Genomic DNA, 23,533 nt, shown 5'->3' with positions numbered 1-23,533 from the left:
CAGGAACAGGCCCTTCGGCCCACAAAGCCGACAAACTCATTTCCTCTGTCGACATGTGATCCACATCTCACCATTCCCTGCATTAACGATTACTCATTTTTGGTTACCAGAAATATTACCGTAGTTTTAATTCTTGTCAGAGCATGTGGAATTTGTTTATGTATAATTAGTTGAGTTTTTAATAGTTGTCCTAGCTTTAAGGTGAGAGGGGAAAATGTAGATGACTACATTCAAAATTAATTCATTAATCCAGAGCCAAACCAATATCTTTAGATAATTGTCAGATTATCACATGTCAGATTATCACACTGTGTACCAATTCATTTTGAAAGAGTTATCTGGATCTTATATACTGTTCAAAAGACCACACAAACATCACACAGAGATATGGGTGGGTGTGACTCATTTAACTTTCATCAGGGTTCACCACTAACTTTATCATTTGTAAATGTGTGCAAACTAATGTTAAGTTAATCTTGGGAAACCCATGGAAGCCAAGAACAATGGGGCTGAAAGAGACAAATGTTGACATCTGTTGCGTGGCAAGGTGGCGCAGCGGTAGAGTTCCAGGACTACGGGTTCCATCCTGAGCACGGGTAACGTCTGCACGTATGCTCCCAGTGACCTGCGTGGGTTTTCTCCTGGTGCTACGGTTTCCTCCCAATCTCCAAAGTCTCACAGGTTTGTAGGTTAATTGGCTTGGTATAAATGTAAATTGTTCCCAGTGTGTGTAGGAGTAGTGTTAGTGTGCGGGGATCGCGGGTCGGTGCGGACTCGGTGGGCCAAACGGCCTGTTTCCGCGCTGTATCTCTAAACTAAACTAAACTAAGCAAAAATCTGTGAAATACGTGTACACAATGCTTTGTTTTGGTGATCGCTATGGCCTATCGGCACTTCTAAGATATTAAACGCCGTTATTCTGTTTTCCGGCATGTGACACATATATTTATTAATCATTTGTATACAACAGAAAGTACTGCAATTATGTTCAAATAAACACTCACTAATAATCTTCTAGTATTGTGATCTCCAATTACTCAAGGCAGGTGAAGTGTTAAGACATTAGGCCATTCGGCCCATCGAGTCCACACCATTCAATCATGGCTGATCTATCAACCCCATTCTCCTGCCTTCTCCCCACAACCTCCGACACCCTTACTAATCAAGAGCCTTGTCTCTCTCCGCTTTAAAAATACCCAATGACTTCGCTTCCATAGGCTTTCACTCAAGATTATCTTATATCAGGAACTCAGCGGGTCAGGCAGCATCTATGTAGGGAAATTGACAGATTTTCTTTTGGGTTTGGACCCCTCTTCACATTCCCAACCCGAAACATCGGCATCTACCACCAAGGATCCCCACGATCCGGGCCGTGAACCTATTCCCACTGCTGCCATCAGGCAGAGGTACACATGCCCGACGTCCCACACCACTGATATGATGCCAAGACCAACTCTCCCCTACCTGCACGTGATCCATATCCCTTCATTCCCTGCATATCCACGTGCCTATCCAATGGTCTCTTAAACACCACTATCGTATCTGCCTCCACCACCACCCCAGGCAGCACGTTCCAGGCACCCACCACCCTCTGTGTAACAAAAACTTGCCCTGCACATCTACTTTAAACTTTGCTCCTCTCACCTTAAAGCCATGATAATCGTCAAAAACTCGTCTAATTATATATAAACTATGTCCTCATTGTCTGACTAGAATTAAACTTTATTGAGGAAAGTAATATTTCAGGTCACCAAAATTCTCTAATGCAGGGAATGGAGGGATAGGGTCACGTAGGCATAGGGGGTTGGTTTAACTTCACATCATGTTTCGCATGGACATTGTGGGCTGAAGGGCCTGTTCCTGTGCTGTGCTGTTCTTGGTTCTTAATGGTAGAAGCCAGGCTTGATAAACATTGGCCATTATGATCATGTACTTATCTTCACTGTCCTCAGCACACCATTAACAAATGCTTAACGCATCCACACAGGAGTGTTTTTGAATATAACCAGGTATTACTCTGGATAGCATTCACCAGTAAAATTACCTTTGTTTGGTCTCGGCCTAATATTGTGAAACTGCTTTCAAAGTTGCTATCAGAAGCCAGGCTTAAATTTTTTATTGTTACTCATGTTCTATTTCTTATCACATAGGTTGTGGCTTTAGACAAATTTACTTCTTTATTTCCTTTAATATCCCAGTTCCTTGGCGTCTTACAGCAAGCAGTAAAAATCACGCAGTCATGCAAAGGTCAGTGATGACTGTTGCCTCAACCCACAGAGTTTCTGTGTGGGCCTTGTGGACATGTTTGCTGAAATCTCTCTCATGTGGCAGCTTTGTTCAAAGCGGTGTTGCGATTCTCCCTTTCATCCCTGCTCCAAATACTGGGCAGAAATTTAGCAAAGAGTTTTCCTTATGAATTTTCATGAAGAAGACTCGGGTGGCACTAGGGGTTGCCAACGTTCTCACTCCCAAATAAGGGACGAAAGGTCAAAATACGGGACCAATTCCCCACGGCAATTCGTTGACCGACTCGGCCGTGGCTGGCTGAATGATGAGTTGGCCCGGGTGCTGGACCGCACACAATGCCCAGCCGGCGGGCCAGCTGAGGAGTTTTGGCCCGGGCTGTGCGACGTCGCGCGCAAATTCCGGCACCTCATCCAACTCATGAACCGATGATCGGCCATGAGAAGGAGGGGTGGTGGTGTCGGCGATAAGCGAAGGTCCGAAGGTCGGACGGCTGGCCGGGCTGCCGACCGACGGGGCCACGGGCGAGGCGCTGCTGCTGCTGTACTACATGGGCTGCACTACGTCGGGCCGGGTGAGGCGGGGCCGGACGCGGCGCTCCGACCCGACAGTCGCCTCGACCCGAGTAGTAGCAGTCAAATACGGGAAAAGGGCGGTCCCGTACGGGACAAACCAATTTAGCCCAATATACGGGATGCCCCGGCTAATACGGGTCAGTTGGCAACCCTATGCGGCACAGTGGTGCTGCGGGTAGAGCTGCTGCCTCACAGCGCCATAGACCCGGGTTCGATCCTGACCTCGGGCACTGTCTGTGTGGAGTTTGCACGTTCTCCCTGTGACTGCGTGCTTTTACAGTTTCCTCCCACATTCCAAAGATGTGCGGGTAACCCTCTGTGTAGAAAAAAACCTGCCCCACACATCTCCTTTAATCTTTACCCCTCTCACCTTAAAGATATGCCCTCTGGTATTTGATTTCTCCATCCTGGGAAAAAAGGTTCTGACCTCTTAGAAGATCATATTTGCTGAGGTTGGTGTTGGGCAGTGTTCAAGAGCCTGATGGTTGCTGGGATGCTAAAGATACAATATGGAAACAGGCCCTTCAGCCCATCGAGTCCGTGCCGGCCAGCAATCACCTCATACACTACCACTGTCCAACACACTAGGGCCAATTTACAATTTTACCGAAGGCAATTTAAATTCTACAAACCTGTACTTCTTTGGAGTGTGGGAGGAAACCAGAGCACCCGGAGAAAACCCACGCAGGTCACAGGGAAAATATACAAACTCCCTACAGACAGCAGCCGAGGTCAGGATCGAACCTGGGTCTATGGCGCTGTATGGTAACAACTCTACCACTGGGTTACTGTGCTGCCCAAGCTGTTCTTGAACCTGGAGGTCACTGTTTTCAGGCTCCTGTGTCTTCTTCCCGACGGTAGCAGTGAGATGCGAGCGTGGTATTACATGTGAGGCAACATATTTTGGCAAGTAATAATTTACAGTTGACATCACATGATGTAGAACTGTAATAAGTGTAATCCTAACTGACAAAAAGTGCACCAATTAATGGGTTGAAATGTGGAGAAATGTCCTGTACGCGCAGGAATACACAGTGAAAGTGCACTCGAATATAGGTGTCAGTTTGGGCAAGGAAGGAGATTAAGATATGACCTCTGTTGGAATTTGAAACAACTCTGAAATGATTACAGTTCAACTTAGTCACACGGCACAGAAACAGGCCCTTCGGCCCTACTTGTCCGTGCCGACCAAGATGCCCCATCTACACTAGTCCCACCTGCCCACATTTGGCTCATATCCCTCTAAATCTTTACTATCCATGTCCCTGTCCAAAATGTCTTTAAAATGTTGTTATTGTACCTGCCTCAGCTACCTCCTCTGGCAGCTTGTTTCATACACCCACCACCCTGGTGGAAATGTTGCCCCTCAGATTCCTACTAAAGGGCCTGCCCAACTTGGGCGTTATTTGCGCATCATTTACATGACATCATTTACGCGTCACGACGCGCGCATTGCTTGCATTACGCACGCATGCGCTTGGTGAGACGTGGTGACGTAGACAGTGACGCACGGTGAGCGCGCGGCACCCCAGGATCTTGGGATGCTCAAAATCCTCGTGCGCCACCTGCGTAATGCGCAAATGACGCCCAAGTGGGACAGGCCCTTAAATCTTCTCCCTCTCACCTTGTCTATGGTTCTTGATTCCCCTGCTCTGGGTAAAAGGCTCTGTGCATTCACCCTATCCATTCCCCTCATGATTTTTCACACCTCTATAAGATCACCCCTCATCCTCCTGTGCTGCAAGGAATAACATCCAAGGCAAATTTTTCCAATTATGTGAAATCGTATTGGAATAAGTTTTGCAAATGACTTTAAAAGGGAAGTGACAAAGACAATTCCAAAATTTGGGGAGTCTGAAATACCTGGGAAAAGTTTACCAGAATGCTACCTGGTTTAGAGGGTACTCGTTATGAAGGGGGCAAAGCTTAAAGGAGATGTGCGGGGCAAGTTTTTTACACGGAGGATGGTGGGTGTTTGCAACCTGCTGCCGGGGGTGGTGGTCGAGCCTGATATGATAGTGGTGTTTAAGAGGCTTTTAGATGGGCACGTTGATATCTAAGAGAGAATATCTTGAGAATATCTTGATATCTTGAGAAAATCATTTTTCACACAGAGAGTGGCGAATCTGTGGAACTCTCTGCCACAGAAGGTAGTTGAGGCCAGTTCATTGGCTATATTTAAGAGGGAGTTAGATGTGGCCCTTGTGGCTAAAGGGATCATGGGGTATGGAGAGAAGGCAGGTACGGGATACTGAGTTGGATGATCAGCCATGATTATATTGAATGGCGGTGTAGGCTCAAAGGGCCGAATGGCCTACTCCTGCACCTATTTTCTATGTTTCTATATGCAGGGAATGGAGGTATATGGATCTCATATAGGCAGAGGAGATTAATTTAATTTGGCGTCATGCTTGGCACGAACATTGTGGGCCGAAGGGCCTGTTCCTTTGCTGTATTGTTTATTCTATGTTCTGTGTTCTTATGTAGAATTGTTTAATTAAATAAGCACATGTATCAACCAATTTCAGCTTTTAAATACCAAAAAGATAAATGATTGGATTAATACAAGGTAGACAAAAATGCTGGAGAAACTCAGCGGGTGAGGCAGCATCTACGGAGAGAAGGAATAGGCGACATTTCATGTCTCGAGACCCTTGTTCTGACTGATGTTGGGGCTGGGGGGGTCTTGAGACCCGAAACGTCACCTATTCCTTCTCTCCATTGATGACTAGCTTCGATTTCTCCAGCATCTGCAGTTCTTCATTAAACAGATTAATAAAAGGGATACATTTTCTCAAAATATAGATATTCCTTGGTGTTCTTTGAAAACTGCCGTCTTGAATGTAAGGAGCTGCCAATTCGCAGTCTGCATGTGTGCGCAAGTGGTTTAGAGGCAGGGCGCGGAGTTGTATTATTTGCTTATAATGTAATATTTGCTTGTGCCCTCAAATCTTCAAAGGAACGGAGGAACAGATGAACCTCAGACTCCAGTAATTAATTGTCTGGTATGAGCCTAAAGTACTGGAATGATAACATTTCTACAGAAACCACAATTGAAGAAAAAGATCTGAAAGCAAGTGTGGAATTTGCCAACAGTCAACATAGATCCCCAGCACTGTACACCACAAACTGTGGAGAGACAGCATGGAAACAGGCCCTTCGGCCCACCGAGTCTACGCCGACCAGCGATCATATACTATAGCACTATCCTATACACCAGGGACAGTTTATAATTTACAGGTGAGGGGGATTCAGAGGCAGGTGGGTGGACGGAGGCCAGAGATGTAACTATGCAAAGTGTGAGATGATTCTTACTTACAGCTTAATAGGCCCTTCAATGCAATCACACGCACTACATATATAAGAATCAATAAATTAATAATCATAACACTCAGTCTTTATCTAATTTCATCTATATCTATTTGATATACCCTCAAAGTATTCCCATGTTAATTAAATATGCGTTTCATGTTGGCAGAGCTCTACCATAGTATTATTCTCCAGCTGTTTTATCTCACTTCATTCATTACAGATTCCAGCTTTATTAGCTCTGTTGTCAAGGTAACAGAAGTGTGGAGCTCCCTCCTTTCTTAAATATTGAGATCATAATTAGCCACCCTGCAACCAGCAGCATTTGTTCCCCACAGTCAGTAAAATCTTAGCAGATCGCCATCAAAGTGTCCACGTCTTACATCGGGCCATGGAAGAGTACAGCAGGTAGCAGGCCCTTCAGCCCACAATATCCATGCCCAACATGATGCCAAGTTAAACTCCTCTGCCTGTTCGTGATCCATATTCCTCCATTGCCTGCTTATCCATGTGCCTCTCAAGCACCACTATCCTATCTGCCTCCACCACCACCCAGGCACCCGCCACCCTCTGTGTAAAAAATCCTGCCCCGCACATCTCCTTTCAACTTTGCCCCTCTCACCTTAAAGCTGTGCCCTCTAGTCTTTGATATTTCCATCCTGGGACAAAGGCTCTGACTGTCTACCCTATCTAGGCCTCTCATAAATGTATATACTTCTATCAGGTATTTCCCTTGCTGTTCTCACCTCTTCCCCTCACTCTAAAGTAAAAATATGATCATTTTCTCAATCCTCCCACCTTCGACAAAAGGTCTTTGAAGTTAACTGTTTCTGTTTTTGATATTTCCATCCTGGGAAAAAGGCTGTCAGCGGTTTCATCAATTGAAGTTTTCTGGGTCATTATCTTCTCTGAAGAAGGTCTCGACCTGAAACGTCACATATTCCTTTTCTCTAGAGAGCCTGCTGGGAGCGCGGTTCTGTTGCCTGAGAGCAGCTGGGAAGAAACTGGAGGTGTGCGTTTTCACTCTTCTGTACCTCTTGCCTGATGGAAGGGGGGGGGGGGAAGAGGGAGTGACCGGGGTGATTATGCTGCTGGCCAGAGTGAGTGTAGATGGAGTCAATGGAAGGGAGGTTGGTTTGCATGATGGTCTGGGCTGCATCCACAAGTCTGCAATTTCTTGCGGTCTTAGATGGAGCTGTTACCTAGCGCTGTGATGCCCCCCCGATAAACTACTTTCTATGGCACATGACAATAGTTTATTGCCACATGTACCGAGGTACAGTGAAAAGCTTTTGTTGTTGCATGAGTCCAGTCTGCTGAAAGACCATACATGATTACAATCCAGCCGTCCCCAGTGAGACCTCTACACCAACTGTGGAGGTTGGTGAGAGCAGTTGGGGACATGCCCAAGTCACAGTTGTACAGCAGGGATACAGGCCCTTCGGCCCCACTCTTCCATGCTGACCAAGATGCTCTAAGCCTTCTAAGGAAGTAGCGTGCTTTTAATGAGGTAGAATTAAAGTGCCCATCTATCGCCTTTAAGAATTAGTCACAGATGCAACAGTTCGAGGCACTTACAGGCTGAAAACCTCACAGCGTCAGAGGCCCGGGTTCAATTCTGACCTCAGGTGCTGCCTGTGTGGAGTTTGCACGTTCTCCCTGTGGCTGTGTGGGTTTCTTTCCACACTCCAAAGACATGCATGCTTGCAGGTTAATTGGCCCTCTGTAAATAGAACTAGTGCGAGTCCAGAACCAAGGGCCACAGTCGTAGAATAAAGGGGAGGCCATTTAAGACGGAGGTGAGAATAACCTTTTTTATCCAGAGAGTTGTGAATTTGTGGAATTCCCTGCCACAGAGGGCAGTGGAGGCCAAATCACTGGATGGATTTAAGAGAGTTAGGTAGAGCTCTAGGGGCTAGTGGCATCAAGGGATATGAGGAGAAGGCAGGCACGGGTTATTGATTGGGGACGATCAGCCATGATCACAATGAATGGCGGTGCTGGCTCGAAGGGCCGAATGGCCTCCTCCTGCACCTATTTTCTATGTTTCTGTGTTTTGGTCTGGTATTTTGATCTGGTATTTTGTTGGTTCACATGCTTGATCAATGGTGTTTTATTATTAATGTTTTATTATTATTAATGTTTAGTGTTTTCTGAGTCATTCGTAACTGTCACTGTATGTCATGTTGTTACTTGTGGGCGGAGCACCAAGACAAATTCCTTGTATGTGAATATTTGGCTACTAAACTTATTTACTTAATTACTTCTATGAACGGGTGATCGATGGTCGGCAGGGACTCGGTGGGTCGAAGGGCCCGTTTCCACACTGCATCACTAAATGACAACTTGTCAGCCAGCAAGGTGTGCGTTTACGATGTATCAGAGCTCAGCTGGCACAGGGTACTCAACCTTATTGGCAGCAGCAGCTGCAAGACTTTCCAGATCATTTGTTTAGGCTTGGCGGTTTCTGCCTTATAATGTGAAATTATGTTTAAATTAAATTGTCATCTGGATATCATGTGTCCACAGAAGGGAAGACTTCATTCTACTGCCTCCTGCTTCCCCCACCCTCCATTCCTAACCCCCTCCCTCTCCTCTCTGCCCCATGCTGTATCTGTAAACAAAACTAAATTAAACTAAACTAAACAAAACATGCAAAGACAAATTTTCATTAAATCTATGCCGCTACCAACTTGACTGAGACAGGGCAGGAATAGTTTTGTAATTAAAATAACTTGGCATTAAATTTATGCCTGTAATCACTGCCAATGCGTGCCACGGTGGCGCAGCGGTAGAGTTGCTGCCTCACAGCGCCAGAGACACGGGTTTCATCCTGACTATGGGTGCTGTCTGTACAGAGTTTGTACAGACAGTGATCACCCTGTACGCAAGCACTAACCTGGACAATTTTCAATTTTTATTTTACCAAAGCTAATTAACCTACAAACCTGTACATCTTTGGAGTGTGGGAGTAAACTGGAGAAAACCCACGCAGGTCACGGGGCGAATGTACAAAATCCATACAGACAGCACCTGTAGTCAGGATCGAACCCGGGTCTCTGGCACCGTGTGGCAGTAGCTCTACCGTTGGCCACCGTGCCTCTGCTGCTGCCACCACCGGATGCTGGTTTTCTGCAGGTGATCAGTCCTAAGAAGGGCCCCCAACCCACCTATCCATCTTCTCCAGAGATGCTGCCTGACCCACTGAGTTACTCCAGCACTGTGTGAAACATCACCTATCCATCTTCTCCAGAGATGCGGCCTGACCCACTGAGTTACTCCAGCACTGTGTGAAACATCACCTATCCATCTTCTCCAGAGATGCTGCCTGACCCACTGAGTTACTCCAGCACTGTGTGAAACATCACCTATCTGTCTTCTCCAGAGATGCTGCCTGACCCACTGAGTTACTCCAGCACTGTGTGAAACATCACCTATCTGTCTTCTCCAGAGATGCTGCCTGACCCACTGAGTTACTCCAGCACTTTATGTCTTTTTGTCTTAAATATTGTTATTGTACCTGCCTTAACAAATTCTTCATTCCGTATACGCACCACCACCACCACCTGTGAAAACAGGTTCCCATTGAATCTTTTCAAGATGAAGAGACACATTCTGTCTGTACAGGTCCCGGTAAACCACTCATGTACAAAGCCACAGAGGAGGATCGGAAGTTTTTAATACTTCAAAACCGATCTGTAAAGTCTGTGTCACCAAGCACAGGCAAGCTGATTTATTTTTTTCTTAGAACATTTATATATGATTCACAGCCTTGTTGACATTAACTGATTTAGGAATGACTTATTAGCCTGCAGCAAAACAATGTGCAGTTTCAATATTACACTCACACTTTCAATTTTCCAAGTATTAACTTTAATACACTTGATGGGAAAAACTCCCTGGTATTGAAAGTATTTTTGATGTTATTTAACTACCTTGTGGAAGTATATTGGCAAAGGTCGTGTGATTTAAGATCTGTTAAGGATAAAATTGAACGGTGGTTGATGGGAAAGCATGTGGAAGAAATGCCATAACAAGGTGTGCGCAGTAATAGAGTGGCTGCCTCACAGCGCCAGGGACCCGGGTTCAATCCTGACCTCGGGTGTTGACTGTGTGGAGTTTGTACCTTCTCCCTGTGACTGTGTGGGTTTTCTCCGGGTGCTCTGGTTTCCTCCCACATCCAAAAAAACATGCGGGTTTGTAGGTTATTGGCCCTCTGTAAATTGCCCCCAGTGTGTAGGGAGTGGGTGAGAAAGTGGAATAACATAGAACTAGTGTGAACGGGTGATCGATGGTCAGGGTGGACAAAGACTAATATTCTCTGTAACGTCCTAAGCAGAAACAGTTCAGTTTGGAGATACAGAGTGGAAACAGGTTGTCCGGCCCACCCAGTCCGCGCCGATAGGTGTATGATAGAAGTGGTGTAAAGGGTGATCGCCGATTGGCGTGGACTCGGTGGGCTGAAGGGCCCATATCCGCGACGTGTCCCGAATCAGTGAAGCGTTAAGCAGTAAAGTGAAGGGGATGATCTCACCGTCATTTGGGTCGGGCACTATGAAGACCTGGGCACTGGGGTGGTCTCCCAGCCTGCCGCCCATGGGCATGCTCAGGGTGACGTTGAATGTCTCCTCGCTCTCATACAGGGAGTCGTCGATGATGACCACCTGACAAAACTTCTCCGTCTCATCCTTGTCGAAGCGGAGAACACTCTTATGGTCTTCAGGCCGGGTGATATAATCGGAGTAGGATAGCACGCTGGATGGAATCGTACCCCTCGCAGTGCCTGCAATCAAATAGTCAACAGCACAAACAAGTAGTTAGTAAGTTTGTTTGTGTTTAGTTTAGATTTGAGATACAGCGCGGAAGGTGGCCCTTCGACCCACCGGGTCCGCGCCGACCAGCGATCCCCGCACACTAACACTATCCTGCACACATTAGGGAGGATTTTTACCAAAGCCAATTAACCTACAAATCTGTACGTCTTTGGAATGTGGGAGGAAACCCAAGCGCCCTGAGGAAACCCACGCGGTCAATGGGAGGACGTGCAAACTCCATACAGACAGCACCCGGTGTCAGGATTGCTCCCGGTCTCTGACACTGTAAGACATCTGTGCCACTCTGTACTGATGTACAGTGAAAAACTTTTTTGTTGCATGCTATCCAGTCAGCATAATTACAATCCAGCCGTCCACAGTATAGACACAGGATAAAGGGAATAACGTTAACTGCTCTCTAGTTGGTGATAGGATGGTTCAGTTGCCTGATGACAGCTGGGAAGAGATTTTCCCTGAATCTGAAGGTGTACGTTCTCACACCTCTGCATCTCTTGCTTGATGGGAGAGGGGAGAAGGGGGAGTGGAGTTCCAGAGAAAGCAACCCAAGTCTGTCCAACCTCCCCCTGTAACTAATACCCTGTAATCCAGGCAGCATTGCAGTAGAGAGAGGCGCAAATGCTCGAGTAAAGGGCCTGACCCACTTAGGAGACCCAAACAACAACCTCTGGTGACCTTGCCCGCCACCCAAGGTTTCCATGAGGTCACCGGAGGTTTTGGTCACTCTCCCTAATGGTCGAAAGTGGTTTCCACGTGGTCGACTCGAGGCTTCATCTAGGTTGCTGCTATTTGTTCATCGTGATTAAAACCGGCCTCGACTAAAAATAGGTTGCCGTTTTAAAAATCGATAATTTTTTAGTCGCAGGTCTAGTCGAAGCCGGTTTTCTTCATAGTTGAGGAAGGTTTTCAACATATGCGTGGGAGGTGGTAGGAGGTTGCAGGTCACCTCGACCTTGATTTTTTTTTTGGATGGCGGGCAAGGTCTCCAAAGGTTGCTGTTTAGGTCTCCTAAGTGGGACAGACCCTTTACTCAGCGGGTCAGGCAACATCTCTGGAGATCATAGATAGGTAATGTTTCAGGTTGGGGCCCCTCTTCACGCTGAAATTCAGCAGTGGGGGAGGGGGGTCGGAGAGGGGGGCGGGGGAGAGAACCCGAGGCGAAAAAAGACATGGAAAAATCAGGGGACGGCAACAGGTGACTTCAGGCAGCCAACCTTCTCTGCACCCCTGGGTGATATTTAAGCACCCTTGGGAGAGATGGTGATGATGGAGATATTGACGCCACTTACCTTGTTGAGTGAAGCACATGACCATCAGCTCCTGGCTCACATCTCCTGTTCTCATCACCGGGATCAACAGCTCACCAACGTGTTCATCAATGGCATAGGAGGACTGGACAATGAAGACAGTCGACTCTGGAGGGGGGGGGGGGGGAGGAGCAAAGTTGTAGTGAAGGGCAAAATTAGTTGGCGTGGTCACGAAGAACTTATTCTGGCCCTAATACACAAACCGATTCCTGTAAAGACACTGAGTGCTGGAGTATCTCAGCGGGCCAGGCAGCATCTCTGGAGAACATGGATAGGTGACATTTCGTGTCGGGACCCTTCTTCGGACTGATTGCGTTCAGGTTAGTTTAGTTTAGAGATACAGTGTGGAAACGGGCCCGTTGGCCCACCGAGTCCGCGCCGACCAGCGATCCCCGTTCACTAACACTGTCCTACACACTGGGGACAATTTACAATTTACAAACTAAACCTGCAAACCTGCACGTCTTTGGAATGTTGGAGGAAACTGGAGCGCCGGGAGAAAACCCACGCAGTCGCGAGCAGAACATACAAACTCCACACAGACAGCACCCGTAGTCAGCATTGAACCCGGGTCTCTGGCGCTGTAAGGCAGCAACTCTACCGCTGCGCCATCGTGACATTTGAGGGAGGGGGTTAAGGGATAGCACAAAACAGATTGCAGTGTACCAAAGATAGAACCATCATGACTTCTGAAAGATGAGACAGATTAGAGTTGGACTAGGTTTGTAATAGTATAAGGATCATTGTTTGGCATTCTGTGGAATTCAATTGTAAGGTCATAACTTGTAGGAGCAGTATTAGGCCACTCGGCTCATCGGGTCTACTGCGCCATTCAATCATGGCTGATCTATCTATACCTCTCAACCCCATTCTCCTGCCTTCACCCCATAACCCCGACACCCTTACTAACCAAGAATCTATCAATCTTCGCTTAAAAACATGCATTGACTTGGCCTCCACAGCCGTCTGTGGCATGGAATTCCACAGATTCATTCCCTTTCTTATCTCGATGATAATAGATGCAGTGAGAAGCCTTTCATCTTTTTGGCTTCCACAAGCAGGATTGCTTATGGTTTTGTTCAACACGGATATGCAGATATGTTGTTCTGCGAGACTGCAGAGCGATCAACTTCAAAGAGGAAGTGTGGACTGCCCGAGCCCTTAGAGAACGTGTTAGTTTGATCAAAGCCACTGAATTGACCTTCTCTTCAATTCTGATGCTGCAGATTCACGTGTATCTCCCACTGTTACAAGGATGGTAGTGTGTGTCCACACTCTCTCTCACACACACGCACACACACATCCACACGCACGCGCACTCACACATCCATACGCACTCACACACATCCACACATATCCACACACACGCACACGCGCACTCACACATCCATACGCACACGCACACACACAAACATCCACACACACACACACATATCCACACGCACACGCACACATCCATACGCACACACACACACACACACACACACACACACATCCACACTTACACGCACACACATCCACACCCACACGCACACATCCACACGCGCACACACACACATCCGCACGCACGCACACGTGCACTCACATCCACACACACACACACATTTTCACATCCACACTTACACTCATACACCCACTCACTCTCACACACACAGCCACTCGTACACACATACCCACTCACCCACACTGACACACATCGTATATCCTCTCACACACACACTCACTCTCGCTCACTCACATACACACTCGCACAGACAGACACTCACACATATACAGGCACACACACAGGCGCAGACACACACACTCACACACACGCACTCACTTTCACAGACAGACACAGACACAGACACAGACACAGACACAGACACAGACACAGACACAGACACAGACACAGACACAGACACAGACACAGACACAGACACACAGACACACAGACACACACACACACACACACACACACACACACACACACACACACACACACACACACACACGCACGCACACGCACACACACACACACACACACACACACACACAGATCTCTAGCAAATTATTGAAGAAACCCCTCCAATCCAAGACCTAGATGAATCACGACGTTACAGGCCAAATAAACGAAACGCTTTGCAAATTAACATAATTATATAAACTTAAGAGATAATTATAGTTTTCATTATGTCAATCAAAGTAACTTAGGAGACATCAATGAGAGAAATAGATTAGGTAGACGCACAGAGTCTCTTGCCCAGAGTAGGGCAATCGAGAACCAGAGCATATAGGTTTTGGGAGAAAGATGTAATAGGAACCTGAAGGTTAACTTTTTATACACAAAGATTAGTGGGTATATGAAACGAGGTGCCAGAGGAGGTAGTTGAGGCAGGTACAGTCACAATGTTTAAGAAACATTTGGACAGGTACATGGATAAGATAGGTTTAGTGGGGAATGGGTCAAACACAGGCAAGTGGGACTAGTGTAGATGGGACATGTTGGTCAGCATGGGCAAGTTGGGCCGAAGGGCCTGTTTCCACGCTGGATGACTCTATGACCATGCTTTTTAAATCTGGGAGGTGTTTCTGGTAGTTAGATTAGATTAGGTGGTTACCTGCAGCACTGAGGGGTTTTCTGAGTCACCCACTCTACCAGTCAGGTTACTGAAGTACTGGAGAGATTCCTGAATATCTGGTGCCCTGCACACCATTACACACCACCCAGCCTGGGCAGGCAACATTACAATATCCTCTCGAAAGTCCTTTTTGTTGTTGGAGAAATGAAGTTACAAATTTTTTCTACGCACAGCCAAACATCATGAGGTCGCTGCCAGGACTCGAGGGCCTGAGATATAGGGAGAGATTGAGCAGGCTGGGACGCTATTGGAAGTTGAAACAAGCAACTGCAGATGCTGGTGTGCCAAAGGGAAGACACAAAGTGCTGGGCCTGTCCCACCTGGGCATCATTTGCGCGTCACGCAGGTGGCGTGCAAAGATTTTGTGAATCCAAAAATCCTGGGGCGCCGTGCGCGACCATGCGTCACTGCCTACGTCACCACGCACCATGCGAGCGTAAAGCGCACCATGCGAGCATCACGTGCACGTCACGACGAGCACGCCGTGCGTCGTGACGCATAAATGATTTTGCGTAAATGACGCGCAAATGACGCCCAAGTGGGATAGGCCCTTAACTCAGCAGGTCAGGCAGCATCTCTGGAGAACATGAATTGGTGACGTTTTTTAGGGTTGGGACTGAAGACCAGTGTCAAGAAGGTTCCCGACCTGAAACGTCACCTATCCATGTTCTCCAGAGATGCTGCCTGACCCACTGAGTTACTCCAGCACTCTGATTCTATCACTGTTGGAGGATTATTCATTTTTTTCCTCCCATTTACAGTACACTCACTATTATAGCTTTCTCTTCACTTTACCTAATCAATCCCAAATCCTCTGTATAAATAATACACTCCCAAATGAATTCCTACGTCGGATAAGCCACTCTGTAGGAGTGACGATGTCCAACTCAAGTGGAGAGGTTATCTTCCTTGCACTGTTAAAAATATATCATTCGAGTCTGTGATTAGCAGATGATGTGTCCTGCTTTATATCAGAGGGAGTGTAGAGAGAGAGGAGTGAACACAGTCACACTTAAATCACACAGTTTTCTACACTAGATTAGTCAGCTAATTAACTAAACGTGACAGGAGCGGAATGGCCCACGTCTACACTAATCTGATGCTTCACGTGTTGCTTGGCATTCGCTTAATTAATAGAGGTAAAAGGTTTACTGCAGAAGGGTCTCGACCCGAAATGTCACCCATTCCTTCTCTCCAGAGACGCTGAGTTACTCCAGCATTTTGTGTCTATCTTCGGTGCAGTTGCTTCTGACATAAAATGTTTGCTATCTTTTCACACCCAAGTAATTCTAATTCTTCTTTGGTAGAGGCTGGAGAGGGGAGTCAGTAATTTTGGATACTACCCATCAGGGGAAATATCAGCTCAAGCTGGTAAAGAGGGCAGGGAGAAATACCTCACATTATTTTTGTGGACTCAGTAATCTGTAAGTATCTTTAAAGTCTGTTCAAAAGGTTTTAGTGGCAGCACAGTAAATGGCAGGGCTCTGGGAAGAGTGGTGGAGCAGAGGGATCTAGGAGTGCAGGTACATAGTTCCTTGAAGCTAGCGTCACAGGTAGATAGTGTGGTCAAGATGGCCTTTGGCACATCGGACATCAGTCAGAGTATTGAGTATAGATGTTGGGAGGTCATGTTACAGTTGTGGGAGAAGTTGGTGAGGCCACATTTGGAGTATTGTGTTCAGTTTTGGTCACCCTGTTCTAGGGACGATGTTGTTAAGCTGGAGAGGATACAGAGAAGAATTATGAGGATATTGCCAGGACAAGAGGGACTGAGCTATAGGGAGAGGTTGAACAGGGTAGGACTTTATTCCTTGGTGCATAGGAGGCTGTGGGGTGATCTTATAGAGGTATACTAAATCCTGAAAGGAATAGATCGAGTAGATGAACAGTCTTTTGCCCAGAGTAAAGGAATTAAGAGGACAGAGCGAATTACTATACTAAAGATTTAAGGTGAGAGGGGAAAGATTTAATAGGAACCCAAGGGGCAACCTTTTCACACAGTGGGTATTTGGAACAAACTGTCAGGGGAGGTAGTTGAGGCAGGTACTATAAAGATATTTAAAATACATTTGGACAGGTACATGGATAGGACAGGTTTAGAGGGATATGGGGCAAGCAAGGGCAGGTGGGACTAGTGTCGATGGGGCATCTTGGTTAGCATGGACGAGTGGGGCCGAAGGGCCTGTTTCCGCGATGTACGAGTCTGTGACAGTAAAATAACAATTACTCACCATCACCCGGGTCAAGAATTTCCACAGTTGCGATCTCTGGGAATTCGAGAACAGCCATGACTGGCTCTGATAGAACAATCCGGAATGTTTCAGACTGTTCGTATTCGTGATCGGTCAAAATCTGTACTCTCCAAGTTGCTGTCGACTGCCCAGGGTTGAACTGCACCTGTTTCTGTGATTTCCCCCTGAAATCCTTATCCTTCTTAGCTGTGACATCCTTGGTCCCAATCCCTGTCAACAAACCACAGAACAGCTGCCTCAAAATACAACCCAATCACACATATATCATTTGTTTTATTCCACCAAAATCAATGGGCGGATTCTTACCAAGCATCGTTTAACGCACAATTATAGATTGCACAGTTAGGGTGATCCAATGGTGCAGCGGTAGAGTTACTGCCTTACAGAGCCAGAGACCCGGGTTCGATCCCAACTACGGGTGCTGTCTGTATGGAGTTTGTACGTTCTCGCTGTGACCACATGGGTTTTCTCCGGGTGCTCCGGTTTCCACCCACATTCTAAAGACATACAGGTTTGCAGGTTAATTGGCTTCTGTAAATTGTAAATTGCCCCTAGTGTGTAGGATGGTGCAAGTGTACAGGGATCGCTGGACTTGGTGGGCCGAAGGGCCTTTTTTCCGTGCTTTATCTCAAAATTATAAAACTAAACTAAACTAAAAGATGTACAAGATGTTGGTGAGACAGAGAGGGACAAAAGGAAGACGAAGGGTCCCGACACAAAATGTTATCTATCCATTCCCTCCATTGATGCTGCCTGACCCGCTGAGTTCCTCCAGCACTCTGTGTTTAGCTCACAATGTTGGTGAGGCTGTGCTTGGAGAATTGTAGAGATACAAGGAACTGCAGATGGTGTTTAATACAAAAAGGACAGAAAGTGCTGGAGTAACTCAGCGGGTCAGGCAGCATCTCTGGAGGACATGGATAGGCGATGTTTTGGGTTGGGGCCCTTTTTCAGACTACCAGTTTACGAGAATGATCCCAGGGATGTTGGGTTAACGTATGGTGGGCGTTTGATGGCTCTGGGCCTGTGCTCACTGGAGTTTAGAAGAATGAGCGGGGCCTTATTGGAACTAAACAAATAATGAAAGGCCTGGATGGAGTGGATTTTGAGAGGATGTTTCCACTAGTGGGTGAGTCTAGGTCATAGAATAAAAGGACATATCTTTAGAAAGGAGATGAGGAGGAATTTCTTTAGTCAGAGGACAGTGAATCTGCAGATTCACCGTCACAGACGGCTGTGGAAGTCAAGTCATTGGGTATTTATAAAGTGAAGGGTTGGCAGATTCTTGATTAAGAAGGGCGTCAGAGATTACAGGGAGAAGGAAGGAGAATGGAGTCGAGAGTGAAAGATAGATCAGCCATGACTGAATGGTGGAGTAGGCTCGATGGGCCAAATGGCCTAATTCAGTTCCTATGATTTATGAACATATTGTGAACTTCTTGTGTTAGGTTTTGGTCACACTGTTGCCATTAAACTGGAAAGATTGCAGATACAATTCATGAGGATATTGCCAGCACTCGAGGGCCTGGGCTATAGTGAGAGGTTGGGCTGGCTAGGACTTTATACCTTAGAATGCAGGAGGCTGAGGGGTGATCTTATAGAGGTGTATAAAATCATGAGAGGACTAGATAGGATGAATGCACAGTCTTTTAGCCAGAATAGGGCAATCAAGGACCATAGAACACAGGTCATAGAGGTTTAAGGTGAGAAGGGAAAGATTTAATAGGAACCTGAAGGGCAACATTTTTACACAGAGGGTGGTGGGTGTACGGAACGAGCTGCCAGAGGAGGTAGTTGAGGCAGGTACTATGGCAACATTTGAAAGACATTTGTACAAGCTAATGGATGGTAAAGGTTTAGGGGGATGATTTAGATTCCCTAAATTCTGGCATTGTCTTTGTTTCTTCACCTTTGCAAGAAGTATTCCAATACTTAGGCCATTAGGAAGAATGGGCTGAAAGATGGCAGATGGAGTTTAATTCTGATAATTGTGAGGTGCTACATCTTGGCAGGACAAATCAAAATAGGACGTACATGATAAATGGTAGCGAATTGAGGAATGCAGTTGAACAGAGGGATCTAGGAATAGCTGTGCACAGTTCCCTGAAGGTGGAATCTCATGTAGATAGGGTGGTAAAGAAAGCTTTTGGTGTGCTAGCCTTTATAAATCAGAGCATTGAGTATAGAAGTTGGGATGTAATGTTAAAATTGTACAAGGCATTGGTGAGACCAATTCTGGAGTATGGTGTACAATTTTGGTCGCCCAATTATAGGAAGGATGTCAACAAAATAGAGAGAGTACAGAGGAGATTTACTAGAATGTTGCCTGTAAGGGATGATCTTATAGAGGTGTATAAGATCATGAGGGGAATAGATAGTGAATGAACAGAGTCTTTAACCCAGGGTATGGGTTTGTAGAACATTGCCATTATGTATGGCCTTTTCTTTGACTGGATAGGGTGCGAACAAAAGCTTCTCGCTGCACCTCGGTACAGTATTCAAGAGTTAAGGGCCTGTCCCACTTGGGTGTCATTTGCGTGTCATTTACGCGACATCATTTACGTGTCATGACGCACGACGCGCGCGTTGTGCCGCACACGTGATGCGCGCATAGTGCGCATTACGAGCGCATGGTGCTTGGTGACGTAGGCAGTGACGCGCGGCGCCCCAGGATTTTGGGCTGTACAAAAACTTTGCGCGCCACCTGTATGACGCGCAAATGACGCCTAAGTGGGACAGGCCCTTTAGATTTAGGTCTTGGGGCTCATGGAATCAAGGGTTATGGGGAGAAAGCAGGAACGGGGTACTGATTCTGGATGAACAGCCATGATCATATTGAATGGTGATGCTAGCTCAAAGGGCCAAATGGCCTTCTCATGCTCCTATTTTCTAAGTTTCTATGGTACCGGTGACAATAATAATCTAAACTAAACTAAATATTTGGATAGGAAATATATGGATAGGAAAGGTTCAGTGGGAGAAGGAACTGCAGATGCTGGTTTAAACCGAAGATAGACACAAGAAGCTGGAGTAACTCAGCGGGACCCGAAATGTTACACAGTCAGTCTCTCCAGAGATGCTGCCTGTCCCACTGATTTACTCCAGCTTTTTGTGTCTATCTAAGGTTCAGTGGGAAATGGGCCAAATGCAGGTAAATGGGACTAGCTCAGCCTGCCAACTCGGTTGGCATGGACAAGGTGGGCCGAAGAGCCTGTTTCCGTGGCTCTGTGACTCTGGGAATGTATTTTAGCTGAGGGGTGTGTTTAATCCATGGGTTGTTATGGAGGGTTTCCAAGCAGTGAATGGAGCCAGGAAGCAGTGAGGATGAGCTATCTTGTTCCACACTTGGCACAGGTTTCAGTCTCAGAGGTACTTTCACCTGCTGTCATGTTGGGCTTATTAGCACTAACATTCTGCTCCTCTGTTGCCAAGTTTCATTGCAAACTGGCCCAGGATGATTCAACGCTGATCATTTAGAGTCACCGAGTCACGCAGCACGGAAACAGGCCCTTCGGCCCAACCCGTCCGTGCTGAACAAGATGCCCCAACTAGGCTAGTCCCATTTAGACCATTGGACAGTATGGCACAAGAACAGGCCCTTCGGCCCACAATGTCTGTGGAAGACGTTAGGACAGGTATATGGATAGGAAAGTGGAATTCATTCATTGCCACAGACACAATAAGTGTAAGATAAGGAGATAAGAATTGAAGAGGCGCAAAATGTGAAGCTAGAGGAAGGAATGTCAGTGGAAGGGTTCAGGTGGGGAAAGGGAAAAGCACAAATGGGTCTGAGGCCCGGTGGGGCATGGGATAGAGAGGAGGGAAATGGGGGGGGGGGAAGGGGGAGGGTTGGGTGGGAGGCGGGAGAAGTGGGGGTGGGGGGTAAAATTGGAGAGTTTGATTAATTTATTAAACTACAGTCCAATGGGATTTCTAGAAGGGAAATATTTCAATTTAAGGCAATTGTTGAGGGCACCTTACCAACAAATGAGGTTTCTCCAAGATAGCCTCTGCGTTTTAGTATCACCACCAGAAACTTGGAATTCTCGTCTATCAGATAATATTCCTTCTCCAGAGAAATCCACGCCCAGTTCAGGCGGAAGAGCTGGTTCTGCAGCTTATTTCCTCCTGTAATAAATATTGGGGAGAACACAAATTTAGACATGTACCATACTGTCAGTAAATAGATCATCACTGTACTGTGCGTAGATAACACCGGTGGCCTGCAAGGATGCATTCTCAGTCAGGTTGCCAACTGTCCCGTATTAGCCGGGACATCCCGCATATTGGGCTAAATTGGTTTGTCCCGTACGGGATCGCCCATGTCCGTATTTGACTGCTACTACTCGGGTCGAGGGGACTGTCGGGTCGGAGCGCCGCGTCCTGCCCACCTCGCCTGTCCCGAGGTAGTGCAGCCCATGGAGTGCAGCAGCAGCAGCGTCTCACCCGTGGCCCCGTCGGTCTGCAGCCCGGCCAGCTGTCCGACCTTCCGAACTTCGCTTACTGCCGACACCACCACCCCTCCTTCTCATGGCCGATCATCGGTTCATGAGTTGGATGGGGCGCCAGACTTTGCGCGTGACGTCGCGCGGCCCGGGCCAAAACTCCTCAGCTGGCCCGCCGGCTGGGCATTATGTGCAGTCCAGCACCCGGGCCAACTCATCATTCACCCAGCCACGGCCGAGTCGGTCAACAAATTGCCGTGGGGAATTTTCCCTTATTTTGACCCTTTGTCCCTTATTTGGGAGTGAGAACGTTAGCAACCCTAATTCTCAGCGCCCTGCTACACTCCAGCACACTCATTACTGTGTGGCCAAATTCAGCTCTACAGGTTTGCAGATGACACCAGTGTGGTGGGCCGTATCATGAACAATGATGAGGCAGAGTACAGGAAGGAGATAGAGAACTTGGTGACATGGTGTCAGGACAATAAGCCCTCCCTCAATGTCAGCAAGAGCTAGGTATCGCCTTCTAACAGCGTGGTGGAGTACACGCCTCAATCAGCACCAATGGTGCGGACGTGGAGATGGACAAGTTTGGAGTTCCTTGCCGTTAATATTACCAGTGACTACCAGGGGGACACAGTCAGAACCTGTGCAAATGTCAAAGACTAGAGGGCATAGTTTTAAGGTAAGATCGGCAGTTGAAAGGAGATGTGCGGGGCAAGATTTTTTATACAGAAGGGTGGTGGGTGCCTGGAACACGCAGCCGGGGTGGTGGTGGAGGCAGATATGATAGTGGTGTTTAGGGGGCTTTTCTATAGGCACGTGGATATGCAGGGAATGCAGGGATATGGATCATGTGCAGGCTGAGCAGAGATGGTCTTGGCATCATGTTTGGCACAAACATTTTAGGCCAAAGGTCCTGTTCCTGTGCTGTTCTAGTAAGTAAGTAAGTAAACTTTATTTATATAGCGCATTTTAAGTCAATTTGCATTGACCCCAAAGCGCTTTACATAATTTAAATAATAATAAGTTCCATTGCAAACCATAGAAAAAGGTTTTAAAAAAAATGAATAAAAAATGGACACAACATATTATAGAGTTCAACACAAACATCTAGGTTCTGTGTATTCGTAAGACTTATCTATATATATCTATCAGTATTTCTATTTATAAACCACTGCCATCTTTCAAGAGTGTCTGGCCAATTCCTCTGCGGGCTGTTACAGAATTCACTGCACTGTGTGGCATCAGTCAGTAATGAATGCACTGGCACGCACACAGTGCAGTGAACTCACTCCATAGACTTTATTTCCAATGACAAAGGTCTAGAATCATCCCCACAGAGCGCTCTCTCTCCCTCTCTCCCTCTCCCTCTCTCTCAATTTTTTCAATTTAAAAACTTTATTGGCATGATAAAATACATTGTCATATTGCCAAAGTATAAAACATGACATACATATTAAAAATGCATAAGTATAAATACAAGTATCCAGTGCATGGATAGATATGTCCCTGTACATAAACTCGCAATAGGCCTATAGCCCTTTATTGATTGCTACACGTTCTTGCAGCTGTAAGCAGTACAACACAATAGCAAGTTTATCAATTCTCCCTCCCCTCTCTCTCTCCCTCCCCTCTCTCTCTCCCTCCCCTCTCTCCCTCCCCTTCTCTCTCTCCCTCCCCTTCTCTCTCCCTCCCCTCTCTCTCTCTCTCCCCTTCTCTTTCCCCCCCCTCTCTCTCTGCTTCTCCCTCCCCCTCCATCCCCCCTCTCACCACCCCTCACCCTCTCCTCCCCCACCCTCCCTCTCTCTCTCTCTCTCTGTCCTCCCTTTTCTCTCCCTCCCCCTCTCCCCTTCTCTCTGTCACCCACTCCCTCAGCCACCCTCCCTCCCTCCCCTCTAGACTGAGCTTGGCTTGGACGTGGGCTTGGCTGTGGCAGGTCAGCCTG

At 46.9% G+C, this 23,533-nt stretch overlaps 1 protein-coding gene across 1 annotated transcript in view; it reads right to left on the bottom strand.

The window, feature by feature from the left end:
• frem2 (FRAS1 related extracellular matrix 2) overlaps positions 1-23,533 on the bottom strand; it is a 117,367-nt gene that overhangs the window by 60,874 nt on the left and 32,960 nt on the right. Inside the window, 4 exon segments of the mRNA XM_033022243.1 lie at positions 10,663-10,911; positions 12,250-12,375; positions 17,120-17,350; positions 21,122-21,268. Of these exon segments, the coding sequence (XP_032878134.1) occupies positions 10,663-10,911; positions 12,250-12,375; positions 17,120-17,350; positions 21,122-21,268 (753 nt within the window).

This window comes from Amblyraja radiata, chromosome 6 (assembly GCF_010909765.2).
Source record: "Amblyraja radiata isolate CabotCenter1 chromosome 6, sAmbRad1.1.pri, whole genome shotgun sequence".
In the NCBI taxonomy this organism is placed as follows: domain Eukaryota; kingdom Metazoa; phylum Chordata; class Chondrichthyes; order Rajiformes; family Rajidae; genus Amblyraja; species Amblyraja radiata.
The sequence above is the reverse complement of the archived record's forward strand: the minus strand, read 5'-3'. Positions and strand labels throughout refer to the sequence as shown.